We start from the raw sequence: 26,453 nt of genomic DNA, 5'->3' as shown, positions 1-26,453 counted from the left end.
TTTGTCCCATGGGAGCGCCCAGGGAGATGCTGGCGGCCAGCCGCGGCCCTGGCACGGGGCAGGCAGGCACACAGCTGTCCTTTAAGGCTCTCCGAGTACCACATTTGAGGTGTGAACTTAGGAAGTCTTTCTTTTTGCTATTTTTTTTTTTTTCTTTCGGACGATAAAGTGACAAATTAATTTCAAATAAAAAAAAATAGATAACAGGTCTAAACAAACCTCTAATATTCAACACTTGCAATTTTTCTGTTTTATGGGGTTTTTTTCTTCTGTTTCTTAAAAAGATCAACTCAGACTAAAATCTAGCACAGTCATGCAACAGCCCACAGCTCTCAGAAATCCAGTGACAGCTCAGGGTTCGTAGGTTTGGGAAACAATTATTACTTCTTTTTCAAACATAGTTTTGCTGTTGTGGTTGGGTTTTATGTTGTTGTTGTTTTGTTTTTTGGTTTTTTTTTTTAATCAGCAACTTCTCCTTTCCCTCTTTATTAAAACAAAACAAAACCAAACAAAATTACAACATAATGAGAGATGTGCAGGCTTCAAACGATTGTTCTGCATGGTGAGAAAGGCTTGGAAATTTCTTCCAGACCATTTGGTATCTTTTTTTTTTGTAGTTGTTTGTTTTGTTTTAACTGGCTGTGTAAATTAATTTCATATTTATATTGGTTCGATTCTCCTTCAGTTAACTATACAGCACCCCACTGGGGCACGAGAATTAGATTGTAACCACATATATATATATACACACTTTTATTTTTTTTTTTAATTAAAAACTTCATTATTTCTCCCTCTCCCCCCCTTAAACTTGTGATTTAAGGGAATGGACAGAAATCAGCTGGGCTTCTTTCCACTTGGATTTCGACAGCCACCCGCTCCTGGCAGAGTTTGGCCCTGTCTGCCGTGGCCCGGGCAGCACCGGGAGCTCTTGGTACAGAAAAGGAAAGGGTTTTGCTCATTTTTTTGGAAGTTTTGGTCACCTGCTACCATTTGGGGCAGCATTCGGCACCTTTTCATCTCTGGAAAGCACAAACCCACGAGGATCTGACGTTTCGAAGGGGGCGGCTGAGGGAGAGACCTCAGGCTTCCAGCGAACCTCCTGGCAGGGCGGAGGCGGCGGAGGGGAGATGGGGTGACAGCAAGGAGAGAAAGGGGGAGAAAGAAGGAAAAGACAGAGAAAGAAAGGTCAATCTTGGGTGGAAAGTCCTGCACATGATTGGGCTTCCCAGGTGGAGGAGCAGGCGACAGCCCGGTGACGGCCAAGCATCCCGGTCCCTCTGCGGGCTGGTCACCCAGCGGGGTTTGTGGGGTGGGGGGGGACATCCCGGTCAGGAGACATGGAGGAGATGCCTCCCCCTTCACCAAGGATCTGGTCCCTTCCCCTGAATCAACACAAAAAGATGATGGGGAGGGGGGAAAATATCTAGAGGGGCTTTGTTAAGGCTGCTCCAGCGCCAGGGGACTTGCTAAAAAAAACTCCAGGCTGGCTCTTCACGAACCCTCCTGACAGCCCCCAAGCCCCCGCAGCCATCCTCCGCCCCACATCGTCCCGGGACAGGCAGGGGCGGGCAGGCTGCCCAGACCTCCCCACAGCCACCGGACCGGGAAAACGAGGATGAGCTCAACAAAACACCGGCCATCCCTCAGCAATCTCCCAGGAAAAGAAAAATCAACCTTGGGATCTCCCTTCCTCTCCTATCGTGACCTCCAGAACCACTCCAGCAGCATTTAAATAAGATCACCTATTCAGCTAACATAACTCCCACTTTTTTTTTTTTTTGATTTTTTTTTTTTTTGTTCGCACTAAACAACATTCAAATAAAACATGGCACAGGACGTATTTTAGAAATATCAAAGCTCAGGGATTTCTCCCTTTCCTGCCCACCCCTACTGCCCCCACCCCCAAATCTCCCCAGCATCAATCCTTTAGCTTATTTTTAAAACCATTTTTGTTAGTTTGTTTCAAAAATTTCGAACCTTTTTTTTTTTTTCCCCTCCCATTTTTAAATTTTTTTTTCTTTAAATTAAAAATTTTGTTTGTCTCGTGTAAATTGTGCAAATATAGCAGTTAACACTAGTGGCAGAAGGCCAGAGAGAGAGAGAAGAGGGAAGAGACAGAAAAAGAGAAAGGAGGAAGAGGAGAGGGGGAGGCCAGCTGGGGGGAAGGAGGGGAGAGCAAGTCAAGTACAGTAAAAATAGGAGCCCACCCACCCCCCCCCCTCCACCAAAGTAACAACAACATCCAAACGCCGTCCTAGAAAGCCCTGCGGTCCCGACCCTCCTTCCGGGCTCAGGGGCTCTGCCCGGGCAGGGGCTGCCCAGCGGGTCCATGGGGCAGGCGACCCCCTTCTCCCCCGACGGCATCGCCTCTCTGCGAGGTCCCTGCTGCATCCCGGCTGGATCGCGGGGAGGAGGGGTGTGTGGTTTGTGTGTGTGTGTGTGTGTCGGGGGGGTTTTATCCATGTCGCTGCTGTCATCGGGATTTGGGTTTGTTTTGTGTTTTTTTTGTTTTTGTTTTGTTTTTGTTTTTTTTTTTTTCTTTCTTCCGCTGAAGCGCGAGGTTTCCTTGTTTGTCCGTGGGAAGCGCGCGGGGGCACGGTGGCTCCCGTGGGTCCCGCCGGCCCCAGCCCCAAAGTCGTCTTCTGCCCGCGGCTGCCGCTGGCCGGCCCTCCCTCCTGCCGCCCGGGACGCTGGCACCGCGCCGCCGCCTCCTCAGCTGCTTAAGGCCATTGTGTCGATCGCCTGCTCCAGCTTACTCCTCAGCCGCTGCCTCCGGGCCTGCTCGTCCTTCTCCAACGCGGCTAAAATCTGGGGGAGAGAGGGGAGAAGAGAAGGTGAGGCGACACCCCTCCTACCCAAAGCGGCTCTTTGCTGCCCGTGGCCACGCTGGCTCGTCGACGGCACCAGGGCGCGGGGCCGTGACTCCATGCGAAGCAGCACCTGGTCGTTTCGGTCCCTAACGGGGCCAGGAAAGGGCCAAAGGAGGCGCGAGGTGGAGGACGCCGCTCTGAGTGCTGCCACCCCGCAGGCTGAGCCTCCCGGGACCCCCAAGGGCTGCAGTAACACCTCAGAGGTGCTCGATGCTAACGAGAAGCCAGCGTGCACGTTGGGAAATGAAGAAAACTAACATCCATCATCAAGTGGAGGGTGAGCACCAAAACCGAGACCACAACGCCTTCCCACCACGTCTGTGACTCCAGCAAACCTGTAACGCCCTGGGGAAGCCGGGGCTGCGTTTCAGAGACCACCATCAAGCCACGAGCTGGCTCCACGAGCACACAAAAAGACCAAATCTGGTTTCAGCTGCCACCAGTGATAAAATCCCACTCATCTCTCCCCAAAATGGACAACTGGGGGGCACTGGGGTGATGGGGGGGGACACCAGATGGATGCACCAGCAAAGCCTGCCTGGCTGGGAGCACTCAGCCCAGTGCAAGGGCTGCACCCACAGACATACGAGGATGACTTTCCTCCCTAGAAATCCCCTTTCTCTGAACAAGTTCCTGGCTGTGATGACAGACCACAGGGTGGAGGGACAGTCCCCTGCCCTGGGCTGGATGTGGCCGTGCCCCCAGGGCCGGGGAAGGTCTGGCGGCAGTGGGAGGGTAGAAGACAAGGCTCAGAGTAGGGAGAAGGGAGTAATGAAGCATAAAATGAAGGGGCAGTTGCCCTCCCAGCAGCCAGGAGTCTCGTCTCACTAACATCATGCCAGCAGAGCAGAAAAGCCGATTTAAAAAAACAAACCTGACAGAAATCTCATCTCCTCGGGTGAGCTAGTTGAGAGAGCAAATTTTTTGCAATTAAATATCAAGGCATCCGTCAAAGGGGACTTGATTAACCATTTCATTGGCCGCATAATTGGAAACAAACTGTTGTATAATTAATAGACTTACTAGGAGGCAGGCAAAGTCCATCAGGAGCCCTACAGGTAACTTCTTAATGGGGAATCAGCTCCCTTTGATTAAGAGCTGCTGCAGCGCCGGCGGGTTGTGGAGCGGCGTGCGGGGCGTGCTGTGCAGCATCCACCACGGTGCCGTGCAGCAGCCTCCGGCCGACAGGCTCTGGCTCCCCGCCGGGCTTTTTGGGACAGCACCAGGCTGGTCCCTGTCTGCTGGGGCAGTTAAGAGATGCCCACTGGAGAATTTCTTCCCAAAGGAAAGGGGAGAGTTGCATCTCGACACCAGCATCAGCTCCCGAGGAGGGGAAAATCTGTCAGTGAGAGCCAGGCATATCTGATTTACCTCCCCTGGCAGCAACGACCCTGGGCTGCAGCCAGACTCATGAGAACTCATAGATTCTGCCACAAACCTGCTACCAGTGACACTCCCCCACCATCCATCTCCACAGCCGCTGTCGGCCATCATGCTATACTCAGAATAAAATAACTATAATAACGCTCACGCAGAAATCAAAACCCCACGTGCCTGAAAGGTGGCTGAACTGGAACGAAATGAGATTGGTCCAAGAAGTAGAAGAGGAGCCTATTCCCCCCCACCAGCCTCCTCCGCCTCTCTCGATAAGACAGTTGTGTATCCTGGGATGCTGAGATGTCAAAAGATTCACAACCTGCCTCTGCATTTATTTGCTCCTCTTTTATCTCAGCCTTACAGAAAGAATGCAGTCAAAGGAAACCTGTGCCGAGTGTAGAGAGAGACCCAGGTTTGTCACCTGCTGTAAGGAGCCAGGACCACTGATTACCAAGATGCAAGTACCCAAATGAAAATTAATTATGATTTTCATTCACAGCCAATGACAGCATATTATTGCACTGAACAACAGGAAAAATTATTCTCTCCCATTTTGCATCAAAGAGGGTGCAATCGGGCTGCATATAATTGTGCTTAATGAATGAAAACAAACAAAGGGAACAGCTGCGATTTATTAATCCCATTACAAACAATAAAAGAAGTTCCTGAGAGCTGTGAACACACTTGTGATGCTTGGAGAGCAGGCAACAGCAAGACACTCAACAGATGTCAGGCTGCCATTAATGGGCAAGAAGAGGACCTGTGCCCCTAAAGAGCAGCTCATTAATGTCACATCATCCCCTCCCTGCTCTTGCCCAGGGCTTGGAGGATTTATTTAAGCCTTGAAGGACCTTTAGCCTGAAGGAAGTGAGCACTTGATGACGGCTGCCCCACAGCAGATCTAGACCCTCCAGACTGCTCCTCCTCCACTCTTGTGGTAGCCACAGAGATGTTGTACAAACTATAAAACCCCAAAAGCCCTTTACATCCAACTCATCACACAGAGCCATGGGGGCCTTCTGGATGTGCCATCCTAAGTAGTTTAGGGAGTGGCACAGAGGCCCCACCAGCATGGTCATCAGTACATGACCACCAGTTGCATGGTGACCACCACACCAGGGTTTCCTCCCATCCCTGCAGGCAAGCCAGGCCCTCCTCCTCCTCCTCTTCCTCCTCCCCACTCCTGCAAAGTACCTAGCTCCACAAAGATTTCGGCCACCACAGTCCCAAGTGCTGAACCTTAGACTTAGGGGCCAGGTCTGTGACGACCTGTCCGCAGACTCCCTAAATTCACACCTCAAAGAGGCACTGAGAGATGCCTCTCGGGATTGCTGCAGGGTACGACAGGGACCCCATTTCCTCTCCTTGCAGAGCACGAGGCTGGTTCTCCCAGCTCTCTCTGAACAGGAGATGTTCTGGCACTCTGTTACCTAAATAAGCCACCGTTCAAATAGTCGTCAATCCCCTTTATTGGGACAATAAAATCCATACTATCATGTTATATGTATAGATCCATATTTTACTGTAGTTACATATTTTTATTGCTTTAATAAAAAGATGCAGGGTGTGGATTTGAGCGGCACTTTACGAAGTTAATTTGTATAAATTACAGCAGAGGGGGTTTTAACCATTCTTACTGATGTTTACCAAGCAAGCACTGAAGAGGCCACCACATCCTCCAGCATCCCCGGGGAGTGGGCCGGACACCGCCTGTACGGTCACACGGCGTCAGTACTACCGCGGCGCCGGGTTGGTGGTGGCAGACAGGGGAAGCACACTGAGATAATGCCGCAAACTCTGCCGCCCCGCAGAGATCATGTGCCAAACGTGTAGAAAAATAGGTGTTTCCCACATTACTCACTGCAGAAAATATGGGGAACAGAGTGCTGTCTACATCAGTGCCTGGCTCCACGCCCCTCAGACCTTTCCATCCCTGCCAGTCCAAGCACAGACACAGACTACATTGTTCTCCTGTATTTCACGGGGTGTTTTTCTATAGGAAAAAGCAGGGGACTGCAGAAATGTGGGCAAAGTGACACAGCTTGCAGCCCAGGCTTGGCTCCCCATGGCTGCATCTTACCTCATCCTTGTACTTGGTGATGTAGGAGTAGATCTCATGCAGCGCACTCATACTGTTGAACTGGCTGAGGTGTAACCGCGACTGCTCCGCCAGGTACGCGCTCATGTCCTGGTCACTGATCGCTGGCATTTTAGCTATATCTGCATAATATCTGCACAGGAGAAATGGAAGAGTGGGTCAGAAATAGGGACAGACAGAAGAGGATAGGTCCCCACCAAGACACTTGCTGAGAACATCCACTGGAGAGGCAAAGCAAAGAGCATCTTGCCTCTGAGCGGTGACATACCACGGTCACCCATTATAGTGCCGTTGCTCATCAAGAGGTCTCCAAGCACTCAGCATCATTAGCAGCACGCTCCTGATGGAGCAGCACCGAACCCAGCCCTGCTCACTGTGCTGGGAAGCCAGGAGCTGCTGCTCTCAGGGATTTCCCACTCTCTCCTAAACCACACATTTTTCCTCTTTCCCATCCCATTGGCATGTTTTGTCACTAAGCTGCAGCCACCAGAATCCTCCATGCCTGCAGCAACACATAAGGCTTTGCTACCATTCTCCTAAGGTCACCGCGTCGCTAAAGCCAGCGATGCCCATTTGCATTTAATTAAACACTTGGTGCATGAACACAAGCCAAGTTCACATCCAGCCCTTGCAGTGATATACGCCTGTGTAGTTACATCTTCCTCAGTAACAGGCATTCAAGACAGCCTACGACTGCTGCTGGCCATGCTCAGAAGTTAAAGCTCGCCAAAAGGCTACGAGAAACTTTTGTTTTCAGTGAAAACCGAGGTTCTACAGACATGTCTGTGAACTCAGAGGGTCGTGGACAGCAGAGGAAGTAGCTGATGTCTTAGGGCATGCCTGGGTCAAACAACTTGGTGCTTTCCTGCCTTCCTTGTGCTTCTCTGATGGTTGCTACCAGCAGGATACTACCTTACAATTCCTAGGACACCTTAAGATTTGCAGTCCTATCCCACAGCTGCCTCACTGATATGCTCATCAAATACAGGGAAACCCAGACACAGCTTATACGGTCCAGAATCGTAGTGGAAGAACAGAATATCCAATACAATATTCATCAAAACCCAGGGAGATCAAAGCCACAGCATCACATTGCAGCAGGAGAGTTACACCAAGCAGATGCACCGCTGCGGACTGGTTGCCGAGGTCCTTTTGGAAGCCAGAGTTGTGTCCACAGGCCTTTAACAAAAAAGAAGCCATACCCACAGCAAACAAACCCTGGCTGCTCCCACCACCCTGAAATACAGAGTGCCAGTGTCTCCCAGGTTTGCTTTACTCCTCATGACTTCTCGCTCAGTGAAGTTTCTGGTACAGTGATTAGCATCATTAGCATCATCAGCCGAACGCTGAGATAGAACATGGCTGAAGCACTTGGGTAGGAGCAGATGGCAGCAAGACCACTTGAGGAGATGAATATGAGGATCCACTCCATCCCACAGTGCTGAACTCAGCTAGTGATAAAAGACTCGGGCAGTTTTTACAAGGAGGCTCATTCACACCCAGAAAGTGATGCAAGAGATTTCCTAGATACTGCCAAGAGAGCAGCGGTCTGAGGTGAGGACCCCTGACTAAACCAGGCATCAAGAGATCTGTTACACCGCTGGAGAGATCAGCCCCAGAGTGACATCTCCTAAAGCTGACGTTACTTCTGCCTGTGTTGAGGAGTATCGAGGACAATATGCCAAACCTTCTCAGTTCCAGCCAGCTTTGATTAGCAAAGAAAACCCGTAGAGATCCTCCTGGCCACCCTTTAACCCCGTAGGTGAAGGCCCCTGTGGGAAGGGACTCGTGGGAGATGAATGTACAAGGGACATCTGCTGAAGAATAAAGCTTTTGTGGCTGTCACAAGGAGACATCCAGATAATGTGCAGCAGTTCTACGTTCTGGGTTTTACCATGACACAAAGGATGTCAGAAAACCATCGTTTTTCAATGGAAGTGTGCATGGCTTGTGTGGACCAATATCCCAGTCACGCCTCCCATTTCCAGAGGATACCTACCACAGCCGTGACCCCACAGCAGTCCCTTTGGGGTTCCCCAGGCTCCCCTACCTCTCAAGCCCTTCCCTGTGCTATTCCTGCCTCAGACTGGCAGGATGCACTTTTTTCAGCTGGTGCATGAACCACGGCAACAGACAGACCTGCTGTTGGGACCGGCAGTTCCACTCAGCCGCCCTCGCATTGCTCCCCTCCTGCCTCTGCAAAGCTTTGCAACAATAACCATGCCAAAAGCCAGAAATGCTGATTACGCCATAAATCCCCACAGCAGAGGAGTGGTAGGAGACACAGGGCAGCTTGGCCCCCTGCTCAGCTGCCTCTGGGACCGTACTGGTAGTAAGCGATGGCAGAACATCTGTCACCAGTGAGATCTCCCACCTCCTCCCCAGGGACATAGCATGTCTGGATCAATGCTTAACTCTGGAATGGTTTTATACCTTTTTTTTTCTCCGGGCACATGCAGGGCTGAATATTTTTGTCATAGAGATAGCAAGGTCAGAGAAATTCACCTTATGAAGTTCGTGATGTTCCTACAGCAGCCCACTCCAAAGACCCCTCCAGCCTCCCACAAAGAACTTTCTTCTATTACAGTGCAGCTCATCTCTTATCTCAGCCATCACATTTCAGGGCCACCTCTTCTTCTGATCCAAGCCCTATCTTCCTCAAGGGAAGAAGTTTGTCTTTGTACCTGCCTGCAAAGCACCAGGCATGCCAACGGTGCGACAAAAATAACTGTGTACAAGCAAGCATCCAAATGATGATTTAGGCTACAAAGTCCCATGCTTGCAAACTAGAGAACATAATGCTTATTGTTGCCTGGATATCTTTCATTTGGTTCATTCTGTATCTGGTCTACATGCTGAAAAAGTAAAGGGTCCGCAGTTAAAAAAAAAAAAAAAAAAAAAAAGAGCATGATCTATAGCACAGCGTATCAGCACAAGGGGAAAGTTGCATCAGCAACCTGAAATCTGCCATTTTTTAAGCTCGATGAAGTCCCACTTCACAAGACAGAAACATTTTAACAGTAGCTCTATTTGGAGGGCTTTGGAGGACATCTCCTAGCAGTCACTCCCAAAAGGATAAAGCTAAACACAGCATTATGTCTGAGCGCATCAATTCGCAATCAGTAGCATTCAAACCCTGAACCCTTAACACTGCATTAATTCAGCGGGACAGAAAGATGTCTCTCATCAGCTAACAGTGAAGGTGGAGGGTGTCAGAAGGAGTCAGGGGACCTGCTCCTCTCCCTGCTCCTCGGCACAGCGACAGCATCCTGAGCACTGCCTCAGAGCATGTGCTCTCATCAGGATCCCAGGTGAGATGTTCTGATGGATGAGAGATGGGAAATGGGAATTTTCAACTATTTCAGCAAAACCTGCGTGTATTGTTGTGGTACAAAAAAAGGCACTTCTCTAGTCCAAGGCTGACTTCTCACTGCTCTTTGAAAGCAATCAAGGGAGGTGTCAGCAATTCCCTAGCACAGACCAAGGTTTACAACAGAAAACATCAGACAACCTAAAAGTGGAGGTTGCTTTTAGCACTCCTTAAGCAAGTCATAAACAGCTCTGTCAAACAATCATTGCAAACTCATTCCAGTAAACAATCATGAGAAAGCATCATCTCCCAAATGAGAGGATCATTTTCTGCAAGCTTCAGTACCATCCCTCTTCAGACAGCTGCCAAGATAGGTCCTCTCAAGGACCCAAGTCCCCACACCCACATATGCCCACTGTAAGTCATCTGGGTGAAGCAAGGAGCTATTGCCAAGTCTACTTACCTTTCTACCCAGCTCTTGTAGTTGGGGATGTCCTTGGCGTACAGTAGTTTGTTGGAGGGAGAGTCTTTTCCTAGCTTGTGCTCAGAAGTTGAGCAGGAGTCCATGAATGTCTGAGCCACCACGGATAGGCAGGCATCAGTAATACTGTTCTTGTGAATGTCGAACACAAACTGGGGGTTCTTAATCACATTCACCCAAAAACGTAGAGGTAGACTGAGGGATGAAGGAAACAGGAGTCAGCACCTGACCCAAGCCTTACAGCTGGCACACACACGCACCTCCGGTCGTGGAGAAGGAGCTCCCTGTGACCCAGAATTGGGCAGGCTGCTTTTCCCAGCACCCCAGGGATGCAAACATCCTGGGGAAAATGCCTGTTCCCCTCTGCCCACCCCAACATGGCCACAGCTCTCCATGGAGAAATTCCTCAGCATTGCCAATGTCTCTAAAGGCAAAGCAGGGTAGGGCAGGCATGAAGTTTCTCCAAGGATCCACTCACACTGAAGAGCCATTCTTGAGCCCATGGGTCAAACCAGGCACTGTCCCCTTCTCTTGCATCAATAATCCCTTTGAAGGCGCCGTGTGGCTTTTCACACGTCTCCCATGTCGGAGGACGGAGTTAACTGGACTCCTCAAGGGATTCATTAGCACATTTAACACCAGAGAATTTAGGCAGCCTCAGATGCTGGAAATAAAGCTCTCGGCTGTAGAGGCAGCAGGTCTCCTGGTCAGCCACTGACTGGAGGTTTGCTGCATACCGACACACGTCACCCTCCGTGGCTCCACTTCCCAATCCTGCTGCCCCTCTCCTCTCCTGGGAACATCTGAGGGCCTCCCCCTATCAGAAAGTGTCTCTGCTCTGTCATCCCTCAGCACCAACACCCAGTGAATGCTTTTATCTTAGACAAAACAGACTTCGTTCCCCAGGACTTTCCTAATGAGGGTACCGGGTGCATGTACATATTTCATTTGTGAAGGGAATGGCCTCAAGAAATTAGCTCCACACATCGAATTAGCGCCCAGAGATAAGTACAGGCATTAGTATGCAGGAGCCTGCATGCCCAACCCCTGCGGAGTGGGGCTTTTTTTTCCTCCCTTGCCTTTTGCTCCTTCTTTTAATATAGAAAGCTGAGTTATAAATCAGTTCCAAGTGCTTCTGCGCTCTCACATCTCCATTTAAAAATGTTTCTTTTCCTGCCCTGCTAATTGCCAACAGTTACTGAACTACACAAAAGCAATTTGGCTGCCATTTAACAAATGCCAGACACGGGAATGTACGTACCCGTCTCCAGTAACAGCAAGATCAGAGAGATGAAATCAGTGAGGCAGCAGAAAAGGAAAACGTGGAGTGGGGGATGCAGAGCAGGAGCCAACGCCTGCTTGAGCCCCGGCCGCAGCAGGGCACTTACAGGGGTCTCAGGTGTCCTGGTTTTGGCTGGGGTAGAGTTAATTTTCTTCCTAGTAGCTGGTATAGTGCTGTGTTTTGGATTTAGGATGAGAATAATGTTGATAACACACTGACGTTTCAGTTGTTGCTGAGCAGTGCTTCCACTAAGTCGATTTTTCAGCTTCTCATGCTCCCCTGCCAGCGAGCAGGCCCGGGGTGCACAAGGAGCTGGGAGGGGACGCAGCCGGGACAGATGACCCAAACGAGCCAAAGAGATATTCCATAGCACAGGACATCATGCTCCAAATATAAACTAGGGGGAAAGCTGGCTGGGGGATCACTGCTTGGGAACAGGATGGGCATCAGTCAGTTGGAGATGAGCAATTGTCTTTCATTTGCATCACTTGTTTTTCTTGGGTTTTATTTCTCTTTTTGCTATCTTCATTTTAATTACATTTATTATTATTATCATTATTTTTTTTTATTATTATTTTATTTAAATTATTAAACTGTCCTTATCTCAACCCATAAGTTTTCTTACTTTTACCCTTTCAATTCTCTGCCCCATCACACCAGGGAGGAGGAGTGAGCGAGCGCCTGGGTGGTGCTTAGTTGCTGGCTGGGGCTAAACCACAACAGAGAAGATGCGTACAGGGCTTTATGCTGACTTTGTTAGGGCATGCTCAGCTGAGTGATGGGAGGGACTGTGGAAACACCTTCAGGACAGCAAAGGTGAGAAGTGGGGCTGGCATCTCTGGAGGAGCCCAGAGCATGGAGAAGCCTGAGTGACGTTTGCCCAAGGTGAGGTGGGAACAGGACCACTGAGGTCCTCAGTCGAATCCAGCCCTCAGGGTGAGCGTGGTGCCTGAGATTTGGGAATGGAAGAGCTGAGGGAGCATTGCATTCCTGGGATTTTTTCTGCTGCAGGAAGGCATGCAAGGGATTTACCCACACCCGAAATACAAAGATATGGGCCTCTCTTGTTCTGGATCATTTCCAGGGACATATTTCTGCTCCCTGTGGGAGGGGGTTGGAAGTATCATTAGCTGTGATATCATTAGTCCCCCTTCCCACTGTCCCTCTCCATTACCAGTTACTCTTCCAGGTGTGCCTGACATCGTAATCGTTGATCTGATGCTTATCAGCTTGTTCATCCAGGAAATCAAACATGTATTTGATGGCGAGGGGCAGCGCGCTCCCACGATGTGCTGTGCTGAAGATGGTCTCAAACAGGTCATCCACGAATTTCTGCAGGGTACCCTGAAGAGGAGAAAGACAAGGGCTGCTCAGCAGTGCCCAGCACCAGCAGAGAGATAAGCCTTTAACTAAAGGTCAGCCTTTAAACCAATTTAAATTCTATTCCTAACACCTGGAAGAGAAGCACAGTACAGTCTGTGCAACCCTACTGGTTCTCAGTGGTTTATACTGGGCAACAGACACTGCAGCGATATCTCCTTCACTGCGTGATCTGGCATGCTAAATGCACGCAAATAAAAACACCAAGTGAATGTATGTCATATCACAGTCTTTTTTGGGTCCCATTAAGGTACCCAAGACCTGATGACAGACATCTCTGAACAAGCCTTTGTCCCGTGAGGCAGGGAGCCAAGTCACAGGGGAGATGACTGAGCCCAGTCTCTGCAATCCTGAGCCAGTATCTTCAGCACAGCTGTCCACTCCTCTCTAGGGACATCTCAGACACACAGCACCCGCATGGCACTAGAGATGTATGTTCCGAGGGAAGGGGAACCCACTGTGATTCCAAACGCCCTGGGTAATTACCCTTCCCACATCACTGATTTTGCAGCTTTAGCCCAAACACCCAAGGGGATGAGGCATGTGCCCCAGGGCATCTCTGCTTTGCAGCCCAGCAGCTGTTCAGGGATACAGGGAACAGTAAAAACACCAAAGGGTGTAAAAACCAAATAGAAAAATCCACTCAAGGGAGATTCACTGAGGGTTCTGACACACAAAAACATCACCTCCAGCTCAGGAAAGAAACCAAGAGAGTCGCTCCTCAAGTGCTGAAACAGAAGGCTAATAAAAAAACAGTGCTTATGACTTTTGGACAATCCAAATCACTACCCTTTCCCACTCAGATTTAAAAAACCAGGCAGCAGCTCTGCATCTCTGGGCCATACCTTGGTGGCTAACAGGCGGGTCAGGTAGATTTCAGAGACCATCTTGCTGCCCCGGTCGCCCTCCCGCTGGTCCATGTGGTCGTGGTTTTTCACCAGGTGCCAAAGCTTGGTGCCGCTCTCCAGGTCGGGGGTGATCATGGGGGTCCGTGAGCGCAGGCTGTCGGGGCTGCTGGCTGTCCTCAGCATGCTCTCTGCAAGCGCCAAGCAGAGGGGGACACTCGTACCCTGCCCACCTCCGCCTCGCCGCCAGCCCCTGCGTCCCCCTTCCCTCCACTGTGGCTTTGGGGTACAACGCAGCTGTGAAACAGGAGCTTTGAGATCCAGCCCCTGCAGCCACCAAGGACTGGGAGCTCTGCTGGGACCCTCCTGACAGGCTACGTGCAAGCCTAGCTGACATCCAGGGGCCAGGGCCGTTGTGGAAGGGATTCTGCAGAGGCCTGTCCTGCTCCCAGCACGCTGGTGCCAGGATCACAGAAGCCTCCCGTGTCAGCCTGAGCTGACCACACCACTCCATTCCAAACCCAGGCTGAAGTACTCTTGCCAGCACGTTCGCTGGAGTCCTCAACTCCGCTCATTTAAGTGCAAAGTGCCTCTGTGACTATTTTAATTAGATTTCAGGGGAATAAAAGGAAGGGGATCCCTCAGCAGCAGCCATCTGATACGTGTCTTTCTCTCCCAAGTCTGACACATTGCAAAGAGAGATGGCTCTAAGGGCATCTGCTCCTTCTCCAACACCAGAATAAATAGCATGGTGCAGGAGAGAGCTGGGGGTTTGGAGGACCTTGTTCACGTGAGCCACAGTTACGATCACTTGCCCTGTGCCTTGGTCTGCAAGTCCAGCCCAGTGCTGCCTCCCCTGCCAGCACAGCGGAGGATGCCCCTGCGCGCTCACCGTATCTGCTGAGGGACTTGGTGAAGGTGGAGGAGTTGGAGATGTTGTACGCCGAGTTCTGCTTGGGCACCAGGGCTACCGAGGAGCCATCTGTCACCTGGGGGCAGAGATGGCGTGAGCAGGCTGCGATACCAGAGAGGCACAGGAGGAACAGCCCCGCAGCAGGGAGAAACCAGCCCAGGAGGGATGATGCTGCACTGCACCCCACCCCAGGGACACCCACCTCCAGCAAAGGAGACCTACGTATCTACCTCTGCAACAGCTTGGGCGAAGGGGTCAGAATGGGAACACACCAGAAAGCTTGGCATGAAAATGGCAAAGTAAGCTCAGAGCGTGAAACAGCCCCTGTGAGTCCCGCAGATGCCCCATTTAGTGCTTCCTCAAACAGAAGGAACACAAACATGGGGCTCGGGTAGCAAAGTGACTGCAGATCTCCTGGCCATGCCCCTGCATGAGCAGCATGGTCTGGAAGGCTGAGCCCAGGCCCTGACCAAGCTGAGGAGGGAGAAAAGATGCTCGAGCTCAAACCAGCTGGTGACTGCTTAGTGCTCTCTACCATGGACAGCCTTACCTGGTAGTGGGCCAGGGTGTTTAGCCTCTTCCAGTCATTGTCGATCTTCGTGGTGACATCTTCGTCCTGCAGTATGATCCGGGCCATCCTGCCCTGCCGCCACTCTGTCCCCATCAGGGAGAAGGGCTTATGGTTAGGAGGCAATAGGAGCACAAAGCCAAAACAAGGGTAGGAGCACTGTCTGGACATTAATAAAAGAGCCCTCCTACCACCTTCTGAACCCCAGGACTGATGATTAGCCATATGGTGTTGGGCAAACTGTTTCTGTGTACTGAAGGATAGCGTAGATCTGACCCTGGTGACTGTTTCCTTTGTTCCTCCCCTCTTCATTCTCCTGGCTCTCCTTTAAGAACAGGACTATTAACACTGTTCTCAACTATTGCTTGCCTCCTTGGTCCTCAGCCACCTCAAGCCTGCAATCTAGACGACACCCAGAGCTGAAGAGGCTCCTCTCCCCATCTTCTCTACTGGCAGAACCCACACTCTCATGCCAGACGTCCCCACACACACTCAGTGCCACCAGCACAGCAAAAGCAGACTGGACAAGCACTCTCTCACATACTCTGGTCCTGCCACATCTCCTTTTCTGCAGAAGATGTGGATTTTCCTGCCTCGAACAGTTTTTTTGGTACTTCTGATCTTAATCACATCCCCGCTCCCCACAGGGAAGTGCTTGGCCTTTCTCTTACCCAGGTCCATGTCCCCAGCTTTGGGTCGCTGGGAATAGGGCACTCCCTTGTAGACAGCATCCAGCAGCTTCTCTTTCACCTGTGTGATGGTGTCACAGTTCAGCACTTTGACGGGGATCTCTGGAGCGTTCTCATTCTCGGGGTTCACGCAGTTGAGGGTCTGCATAGCACAGGGGTCAGAAAGACTCAAGTGAGAGCTTGTGACACACTGGCTGCAAAGGCAGGTCCAAGGACATGGGGCTACAGCCGTCTACAGGCCACATCTCCCTCCCGGGCCACTGCTGGGTTGCAGCCACATGGCATATTCCCGCTCCCCCCTTTCTCCCCACCTCTTCCCACCACCCTCAAATCTCCAACTAATCCCAGAAAGGCAGCACAGTGTCAGCGAAGGAATCCTGAGCCAGCAAACTATGCCCAACTCACCAAAACTTGCCTAGCCTGAGCGATGCCTAGTCACAATCCACTCCCCTCCCAACCACACCCCAGTGGAGATGGAAGCGGTGAAGAACCAGCTGCAGGTTCAGCCAGGGGAAGGGCCTGGCTTATCATTTAGCTAGACAGAGGAGATGACTCATACAGAGGAAGAGAAGTATCTCTCCATCTCCTGCAGTAATCTCATGGCTCTAACTTTGAACCCCACCCAACAGGAGCCGCTGGTTGCTCCAGGCAGCATGTGCTCAACAGCATCTCTGGCCCCGTATCTGTCAGGGCCATGGGGTTTTCTGGGAGAGGTGTGGATTCAGTTCATGTTTGGCTTTCTCAGCTCCATGGCAAGAGTGAACCTTCCCATGCAAAGGCCCTGTTTCTGATCATAGCTGAGATGGGCACCACTGAGACAGGGCAAGAGGCACACCAGGGATGCCAGAGAGAACAAGAGACAAACCACTCTCTGCAAAGTACTTTGCGTGCCTCCAAGATCTTGTTAAATAGCTGGACCTAGCAGTCCTGTCAAGCACCAGCACCATAAGTCTTCCGCTTGCACTAACCAGCATTTTGTAGTCAATCTGCTGACGGATAAGCTTGTCTTCGCTGAGGGAGTAGCGAGCCTCTCCAGTGATGGCATCAATGGGTCCCTTCTCCATTTGCTGCTTGATGGCACAGTAGAGCATGAAAAGCGGTTCCCCAGCACACTCCTGTGGGATGGGATAGAGGAGAGGAAGAGAGAGGTGTGAGAAGGTGTCAGACACCAGCTTTGCCTTTCAAGAACCACCACCATGTCAGAAGCCTGCTGTGGCCCTGCAGCATCGAGCCTCATACATGGCTTTATAGTCTCCAGCCCTTGCTCAAGACTGCAAGGAAAGGGGCATATGGTAAAATTCATCCTATGGAGGAACTCGTTCTCTCCTTCCAAGCCCACTGGAGGTTGTTCCCTTGTCTACCAACCCCTAGGCTCAGCTTCCCAGAGTTTCCAGACATTCCTCGGTGAATTCTGCTCATTCTACAGGGAAAAAACGAGCTAAAATGTTAAATTACAGGCTAGTGAAGAGCAGGTTGGGTCTGGGGACTCTGTATTGGATATAGCCTATCTTTTGAGCTCACCCAGCCAAGAGAAGCACCTGAGGACTGGAAAGGGCAAGCTGCAGCGGGACAGCCTTGGGGTTCTTGACCAGGTATCGTGATTCAGTTCTGGCATCTGCCCAGTCTCACATGGGAGAAGGTCAAGGGACGTTTCTCCATATGACAGCTGAACCCAGCCAGCCAGATCCACTGGGAAGGAAAAGCAAGACAGCAACTCACAGACAGCCCTACCTCGAGTCTCCAGCCGATGAAGGGGACCAGGCAATGAGCTTTCCTGCAGTTAAACTATTTCCCACCTATGTGTCCCCACTGCCAAACCCCTACAGTCAGAGCCAGCTTTAGCCACCAGCCAGAGCCACATCAGCATCTATCTCATATGTGGGAGGGAGGGAGGGAGGGAAAGGGAAACTGGATGACACACTTCCTCCAAAGATGCTGTAACTGCAGCAATCCAGGAACAGCAAAGGTCCTGCCAAGTTTGGAGGCACCAGCCAGCCTGGAGACATGAGTTGGTGTAGGGGGGCTGGAAGTGGACACCCCTTTATCACCTAGGGTCCAAACCTCTCCACTGAGCTGTATCCCAATGAGCCCTTCCAGATACAGGCATTAGTCCTAAAGGAGAAAAAAGGGTACGATGGAAGCAGAGGGGAAGTCCCAGCAGATTTCACACCACCAGCTCTCGCCCCTCCCTCCCGGCCGCCTCACAAATAAATTGTACTTTGGTGCAAAGTGCGGCTGCTCTCCCTGTCACCATATGCTGTTAGCATCTCGTTAGCATCTGCGGTAATTAAAGAGACAGCTGCTAACGAGCAGGAACAGGCATACATCATCCCCAGACCTTCCGACAACACGCCTGTCTTTGAAATTATGTTTCATTTCCAAAGTTGGCTTCATTAAGTCAGCCTGGAAACGTGAGAGACCCAAGGTGGGTGCTACGCGGCGCACTGCCAGCTGCCCGGCAAGACGGGAGTGCCAGGCTGGCTGCAGAGCAGTGACCCCCCAGGGGCTCCCACAGCACCCCAAGACCACCCCTCTGGCCACACTGGAAAGATCTGAGTTGCTTCTTTCAGTTGCTTGTAAAAACTCCTCATAAAACTTCCAAGTCTGCGGAAGCGGTGTGGATGGAGGACAGCTTGGAGTGGGACTCCTGCCCTCATCTGGCACAGCTGCTCCCATCTCAGCCCACAGATCTCCCTGCTCCAGCAAGGCATGGTTGCTGCCCCCTCGTCTGCAGCTCCACACCCACCTCTGGGGATCCTCACCAAGAGAGGTGGGTTCAGCCCTTCCCATCACTGGTGGCTCGGTGGCACTCCAGGCATCACAGCATCGCCTCCTCTGCTCCTCAGACGTCAGCCAGGCTGATGGGGAATAAAATCTCTTTTTGGATGCGTGGATTAGAGCTGGCCCTATGGAGGCATCAGTGGTCCTGGTGATGGGTACGTCACTCCTCCAGCACCATGCCGGCTTTTGGGGGCTCCTGTGCATCCCAGGATCTTGGTCTCCTCCTGCCCTGTCAGGCACCCTAACATCAACTGACACAGCCCCTCTGTCCTGTCCCCCTGTGCATCCTCTGCTTTTTGCAGCTTGGCTTCCCCACCTGTTCCAAACATGCATCCTACCCTTAAAATCCAAAACTTTGCTCCCAACCTGACTGTCCCCACCAGCTCTTGAGGACCGCAGGAACTGGCACCGGGCAGTTGCCCCAAGATGATCTCCATCAGGTGAGATACAGAAGAGGACCGCTGAGATGGGGTTGGGCGGCCCCAAGGTTGACCGAGGGCAGCCTGCCCACCAAACACGGCCGTGCCCATGCTGCCAGCCCGGACAGATTGCTCGCTGCTGGGGGCCTGAGTGAGGGGGGCTTTGCGGGGGCTCTCCGTGCGAGCCGAGCTGGAGGAGGGTGGCTGCAAACACCCCTGTGCATGCATGCATCGGTACGCTGGGAGCAGGCTGAGGCGAGCCAGCTAACACTCAGACTGTCTTATTGACTAGATCTAGCTCATCAGGCACCTAATATCGTGCATTTTTCAGCACTTGTCTCGATTTATCCTTCTCCCTTTCCCTGGGGTGTCTCATTAAGAGTCTGATAAATGCTACTACAGGGTCCCTGTGAAAGCGCCAGCCCTCACTGGCTCTCCACGCTGCTGGCCCTGCTGGGATGGGGCTGTCCTGTCCCTTGTCCCTATCCCTCACCCCAGCACATCACGGCTGCACGACGCTGACCGCCCAGCCCTGCTCCAGGCAGGTTTGCTGAGAGCAGATTTGGCAGCTGGGCACACATCCGCCTGCCTCATTTACACGCCCGATTACCGCAGTTTGGTGCAGTTTCCCTGCTGGCAAACTGTCTGCTGTGATACCTCTCCATCTACTCCACGGCCTTTTCCTGCTTTTGATGCCACCCGTGATCCTCGCTGCCGGGAGACAGGCAGAAATGACCTTGCGGGTCTCCTCTGGTGGCACCAACTCAGGAGAGGCCCTGAGCGCATCCTCACATCTTTTCCAGTCTAACTCCAGTGAGCCAAGTGATGGAGTTTCAACCACTTCCCCAGGGAGATGATCCCCGGTGTAACAAATCTCACAGCCAACGGGTTTATCCAGGCCCTCCACATATATTCCTCCTGTAATGGTGCATCCAGACTTTTCTCTCTTGCTATCACCCAGAGACTGGAGGCATTTTCCCCTGACAAAGCCACAGTATAGCCAAGGACTTTATAAAAAGGCATTGCTCTGGTCCCAACCCCACATCTCTCTCTCCTGATACTCCTTATCCTCAGACCTGCCCTGCACTGGCAATGTGCCCGGAAGCCTCTCCGAATGACGACAGGATTGTACAAGGACAGATGCAGGACAGTGGTGGCACATGAGCTGATCCAAAGCAGCTTCTGAACCAGGGGAACATGCCCCCATCACCTGCCCACATGGCCCAGCCCAGCCAGGGACAGGTCAAGGGCATCAACTTAACGCACATGAACACCATGTCCCCAGGCACTGCTGTGGGCGTCTGAAGGCCGTACACTGTGCTTTGCTTGGCCAAAGCACAACCTTGCCTACTTCAAGGAGCCCTGAGGGAGCTTATCCATAGCGAGAGCTACTCCTGCCAGTCGCACTGAGCCCACCGAGCAAAAAGGGCTGTCTGCCGGTGTCCTACCTCATCCCACTGGGCACTGTCACTGGAAGGGCAGAGCGTGGCCCCACTGAGCAAAGCCCCAGCCCAAAGAAGTGTTAGAAGTTTTGACATTTCCCCACGAACAGCACAGCTTTCCTCCCCCCCACCCCTGGAAAGCAATCTCCACTGCACGCTACAGCTAGATTTTTATAGATACAGGCTATCCCTCGACGGAGGCAAAAAGCCAAGTGCATGTAAGTGATATTATAAATCACCTCTCGTTGACGATCACTTGAGTTCTGCACAGACTCCTGCTCGCTCTCATCTCTTGGCTGGAAATGGTTCAAACCCTCTTTATCTTAATGAGGAATGAAATCCCACAAAAACGGCTGCGTGCCACCCAGCCTCGCTGCACTGACGCCAGGCAGGATCCCAAGAAATGCTTCTGCTGACTGACAAACCAGTGGCAGGACCGCAGGCGCCGTTCACCCCGCTGGTGCCATCCCAAAACAGCAGCAGGACTGAGCCGGGGGTCCGTGGGCTGAAGCTCCAGCTGTGTAACCCCCACAGCCAGTGGTGTGGCTCTAGCAAGTGGAGGAACCAGTGCTGACAAAATAATTGTTCTCTATATGGGTTCAATGAACCAGTGGTAAAAACAGCCCTTGCACTTTGGCATCCTCTTCTGCTACCCCAATGAAATTGGAAAAAAGGCAAATTCAAGTTAACAGGCTCTGCAGCCTCATGCACGTGGAGAGAGCTGTGTCCCCAGCTGCCAACATGCCCCATGGGGCGTCCATCCCACCAGGGCACCTACAGAGGGGAAGCAGCGGCGGAGATGCCTGGGGGAATCAATTCCCCTCCACAGAGCTTCAGTGTCAGAGAAAGGAAAAGCAGCGGTGTTACATGAAGAGTGCAGCACATCAAACTACAGCCCAAACAAGCAGAAATATCCTCTGATCACAGTCATGCCTACAGAAGGACCAGCTTCTGGGCTTTTTACTTCTGAGTTACACAAGCAGAGGCAAGGAGGGAGGAATGGGGACCACTATGAAGGGATTCAAGACTCAGATAAGTTGCTTCAGATTTATCATTTCTTTGGGCACCGTTTTTAAGATCTCAAACCCAATGCACATTAAGCAATCCCAGTCTAGATTTCATTTCTCAATTTTAGCTATTTTCCCAAAAGGAGACTCAGAATCACTAATCATATTTCAGAAACCCAGGATGGGAATGAAGGCCTGGGAAATGATCTCTGCTCCAGGAGGGAGCGGCAGTGCACAGGAGCACATCAGCCCAGCCTTTGGGTACCACGCTGCCCATCCCGGTGAGGCAGGAACCACCTCCCTGCCCTCGTGAAGTTGCCATCCTTTCCCAAACTCACCTTCAGAAACTTGTACAGCAGAAACGTGAACCAATTTGTCAGCATCTTCTCTGCCACTGACTCCGTTCTGTAGGGAAGGCAGAGAGCAAAGCTGTCAGCAGAGGATATTAGAAGGTCTCTGATCTTACCCATTGCCACCTCAGCCTTGAACTGCAGCTAAATTATTTTGGGCTTTAAAAGATGACATCTGGAAAGGCCGGAGCCTCAAAGCAAAGGGGCACAAGCAGACAGCGAAAGCTCTAGTAGAAAGCCTACCCATCCATAATGCTGAGCCACAGCAGCCCCCCAGGAGGGGGAAGCAAATTGGTCTCCAGTGTATTTGGGGAAGCAGAGAGAGCCGAGCATGACCTTCTCCCATGGGGAGTCTCGCCAAGGGGATGACCAGCTTTCTGCTTCTCCCTCGTATGTCCTACTTCAGTGAAGTTTGTTTCTTCCATTGTGTCCCACTGGAACCAGGCAGCTCCCTCCACAGGAGGATTGTATGAGACACCTAAGCCAGGTAAAACGTCACCATATCTACCTCAAGCTCTCCAGTTAAACCACAACCTGAAGGGAAGAGCTGAGGTTGCAAGGCAAAGTCAGACCCTGACCCACGTTCCCATGACAGGAGCACCTCCTCCCGCATCCCTGTGTGCCTGATCTAGCTGGAAGCCCCTCTCCACCTGGGAGCTGCTGCTGACTTTTGCTCCTGCAGCGCACTCCATACCACTATTGCCCCAATTCAGGCCCACCACTACTGAGTGACAAGGGACTTCCTTGCAACCCCCAAAGAAGCCCTTGATCTCTACAGCCTCAAAGCCCAGGACCCACAGTAGGGCAAGAGGACAATCACTACCCATACTGGAGAGGGATAAAGAGAGTTTTCCGCAGCAGTCTGTGCAAGGTCTGCTCAGAAGAACTGCTGGAGGAGAGGACACCTGGTTCTTGGCTCGCAACGGTGGTGACAGTGAAGCTTTAGGAGGCCAGGCTCTGCACCTTCACTTCTCTCCATGCCCCTACCCTTGGGCCTGGATCTGGGTGGCTCTCAGGCAGGGATGCAGAGCCCTGCAACACAGGGAGGGCTCCAGTCCACTGGCATGTGGCTTGGCTAAAGCCACTGCGGAATTTCGGTCTGGAGACATTGATCCCAATATGGTTTTGGTCAAACTTATCCCCAGTACTAATCAGCCGAAAACAAGGGGATTAACGAAGGAAGGAGTAAGAGCAGTGGCTGGAAGCTTAAGCTGTTTTCCATGTACCTTTGGAGCGCTGTGCAAAGACACACTGCCAGGCTTGGGATTTAACCCTTCCCTGCCTGCATGGAGGAAATCCTGGGTCTCTGTGTGTCTCCTCAGAGTGGGATGGTGATGTAAGAGTCTGCAGTGATCAACGCTGCAACCACCTGCTCCAGAAGTTTAAAAATGGAGCTGTGCCTCTCAGTTTTTGGAGATGCAGTTGAAAGAAGCAGCCATAACTACCTTGAGAGAACCTGTATAATGACCCTAGTTTGCTAAAGCACAGTTCAAATCCAGATGCCATCATGCTCCAAAGCAGTGTGGCAGGGGAAGTCCAGGGGAGTCACTTGTGTCTGTCTGGGACCACCACCATGTGCACAGGAGGGAGAGCAGGATCCCACAGGACAGGTGTGAGACATGGTGGGTCTGAATAGGATGTGGGGCCCCCGGGATGGTGGTTCTGCAGCCAGAACATGCTGCTCCGGCAGAGAGAGACAGCCTGGCATGCAGAGAGCTGAAGGTGACACAGGTGAACTGTGAAGCCCTGCAAGGGCAGTTTAATGTGCCTGTCTGTGCACCACAGCCTGGTCTTCCTGCCATAAGATTAAAATTCCTCTTAACATGCCCATTATTTTTAAAGTGTTTTCACTCCCTTTAAGATAAAAATGCTAACTGGCCCCTCGACCCTCTCCAGTTAGGCTTCTTCGGTTTATCCATCCATTAATCATCAGATCAGCCGTTTGCAAACACAGATGCTCCTGAAAGCACAAGCAATACTAAAAACCACAGAGATATGGCTGCATTCCTGCTGCTCCGGGGGAATGGATACAAATGGGTTGACTCAAGAAACAAAACCCAAAAGGAACCCGAACCTCAGAAGGAGTCCCACTGCCTAATGCCATGAACTGACATGCCTGGCAGATGGACCAGGAGCAGCTCCCAACGGCCAGATGGCTGGGTTAGGAAATCCACTTTCCCAGAGTTTATTCAAGCTGAGTCAGGGTTGTATGGTTCCCTTCCAAGGCTTTCTCTTACGCTAATGGGGCTTAGCCCTTTTTGCCCTCCCTGGAACAGCACAGCCCTCCTTAGACCATTAGGTGATGGCAATACCTGAGCCTCCAGGGGAGGGAATCCTTCCTGTGCCTGCCAGGAAAGACTGATCTATCAAGGAGAAGAAAACAGGGAGAAGGAAATGGATGTAGGGAGAGGGAGGAGTGGACTGAAGCTATTCAGCAGACATCCTCTCTGGCCCCAGACCAGGTCCTTTGCTGACAAGCCTGTAACATTCATCTGAAGTGCCACCACCCGGGCTCCAGCGAATGTTTGTCTTTATCTGTGATAGATCCAGATGCCACAGCAACAGGGGGATTATCCAATAACAAAATAAATAAATAGCGCCTCTCCCCAGTTAGATCCATGTTAATCCAGTTGCCCTGGGCAGTAAGCACAGTCTCACGCCCAACAGCAGGGCTAATCAAAAGGATGGAGAAGCAAAGCCCTCAGCACCGCCGCTCTGTGCCGTGGCTGCAGGAAGAACAAAGTCTGTTTGTTAAATATCACTTGGGGAGGCACAAGAAAAGTTCTGGCTCTGTCCTAAGCCTCCTGCAGCTCCACCTGCAATGGGCCCTCGAGCTCCGTGGCTGGGGACTGAGAGTCCTCGGGCTGCTGGCTCTCACCGTGCTGGCACGGGCTGGGCTCTGCCCCTGTGCCGCTCCCACGGCTCAGCCACTGCTGCTGCTGGCCTCCAGGCTTTGCCTTTTATTTATGTTTTATTGATTGACTTCATTCTGGAGTTTTGCTCCGATGGCAGCAGCTTCGTGATGCTCTGAAAGACCCAGGAGCTTCTTTAAATATTTCAGTGAAGCCTGGTGTCATGGAGGGGCAGTAAGAAGGGAAGAGGCTAAGGATGCACCCTGGGAACAGGGATGGGGGACAGGGGTTGGCACCTCCAAGATTCACCCCTCTCCCAGCCAGCCACAGGTCTGCACCACACCCCCTCTCTGGCACACTGCTAATGAGGTACTTTGAGAAATTAAGGGCACCCTTGTAATGTAATAAATGAAGCAAAGAGAATGAGAAAGCAATGCACCTAAAGAGACCGGCCAAGGGAAGGTAGCAGGGATGTAACTGGGACCACCTCACATCTGCTTCTTCTCCAGGTGTTTCCCCAGGGCCAGGCACTCAAAACCCAAAAGCCTTTGTCCAGTCTGGCCATGTCATGAACACTGCTTGATGTTAGAAAGATGCTCTGGCTTTCTCGAACCTTTCTGGTGACGTGCCAGCCCTGTGGCTCTGCCATCCCTGCATCTCCGCTGGAGGCTGGTGGCACTGGGCTGGCGGAGGCAGAGATGGGGAGGCGCAGCACGGCGTGTGAAGGGAGAAGATGGCACAGAGGGCCTCGAGCTGGGCTGGTAGAGCTTATTAATTGTTTTTGTTCAGCACTTGGTGTATCTTTCAATATTCATCAGCCCGTGATGAAGGAGAGCTCAGAGCTATTGTTAAATATTGATGGGCCAGGCAGGCTCACGGCAGGGCTTGGCAGGCTGCCTCCCACTCGCGCTTCCCCCCCCCGGCCCCGGCGAGACTCCCAGCTTGCGAAGATCCGCTTGGCTTTCCCAGGAAAACCCCCATGTGCCTGGCAAGGTGGGAAAGCCCTAAGGAGGCAGCAGGGAAAGGAGGGCTCCCGCCTGCTTCCAGCCCGCAGAGGCAGCCACCGGGCAAGGCAAGAGCTGCCCCACATGATGAGAGGTGTGGGGGGCCACCTGGTCACCTGGAGAAGGGAAGGAAGGTGGGAGCATTGCTGCAGCAATAGGCAACTGTGCCTGACACCAGTGGGCATCCTCCCCGCACCAGCCTACACCGCTGGCAGATGCTGAACAACTTGCTCCCTCCTTCCCAGACAACATGAACCCACATGGGCCAAGCCAGGGCAAGAATGTCCCATGGGCAGTTCCTGAGTCGCTGGGTCTGGGTGGTCCCACATCCCTCTCGTACTTGCAGGCAGACAGTCAAGGAGAGGCTTGACCACAGACCCAGAGCCGCCACTGCCACAGCCACCACCCAAAGCCATCACTGATGGCATCCCTAAAGGACACCAGCTCGTGTCCACACGCTCAGAAGAGCCTGGGCACCGTCCCACAGCTCCGACCTCTCAGATAGCCACTCACCTCCGCAAGAGCAGCTTGGGGTGGTTCTTACTCTCCAGGTTCTTCTCAATGAGGTCGGAGAGAAGCTGCTTCAGCACCCCCGTGGCATACTCCATCTCACCCTGCAGCGCTGTCATGATGAGGGAGGCCACATTGCCCCGGTCCCGCATGGAAAAGCTCCGTTGAGCCTCCAGAGTGCGGATGAAGGTCAGCAAGAAGTGCTTCTTGTTCAGAAGCTGCCCAAAAAGGGTCAAGGACTTCTCTACATTCGCCTGGACCTGCAAAGATAGAGC

The 26,453-nt window shown here is 52.0% G+C and overlaps 1 protein-coding gene across 3 annotated transcripts in view; it reads right to left on the bottom strand.

Moving 5' to 3' along the window:
* Window positions 1-738: 738 nt before the first annotated feature.
* PLXNA1 (plexin A1) overlaps window positions 739-26,453 on the bottom strand; it is a 122,208-nt gene continuing 96,493 nt past the window's right edge. For all 3 annotated transcript variants that reach the window (XM_042799536.1, XM_042799535.1, XM_032994896.2), the window contains exons 22-32: window positions 26,182-26,438; window positions 21,801-21,867; window positions 16,782-16,928; window positions 15,796-15,955; window positions 15,107-15,210; window positions 14,536-14,632; window positions 13,644-13,834; window positions 12,593-12,762; window positions 10,119-10,331; window positions 6,328-6,478; window positions 739-2,808 (exon numbers count right to left, since the gene is read on the bottom strand). In XM_042799536.1, coding sequence (XP_042655470.1) covers window positions 2,713-2,808; window positions 6,328-6,478; window positions 10,119-10,331; window positions 12,593-12,762; window positions 13,644-13,834; window positions 14,536-14,632; window positions 15,107-15,210; window positions 15,796-15,955; window positions 16,782-16,928; window positions 21,801-21,867; window positions 26,182-26,438 — 1,653 coding nt within the window. In that variant the 3' untranslated portion in view covers window positions 739-2,712. The remainder of the gene's footprint in view (window positions 2,809-6,327; window positions 6,479-10,118; window positions 10,332-12,592; window positions 12,763-13,643; window positions 13,835-14,535; window positions 14,633-15,106; window positions 15,211-15,795; window positions 15,956-16,781; window positions 16,929-21,800; window positions 21,868-26,181; window positions 26,439-26,453) is intronic.

Source organism: Tyto alba, unplaced genomic scaffold, assembly GCF_018691265.1.
Source record: "Tyto alba isolate M040663 unplaced genomic scaffold, T.alba_DEE_v4.0 Super-Scaffold_3, whole genome shotgun sequence".
Lineage (NCBI taxonomy): Eukaryota > Metazoa > Chordata > Aves > Strigiformes > Tytonidae > Tyto > Tyto alba.
The sequence above is the reverse complement of the archived record's forward strand: the minus strand, read 5'-3'. Positions and strand labels throughout refer to the sequence as shown.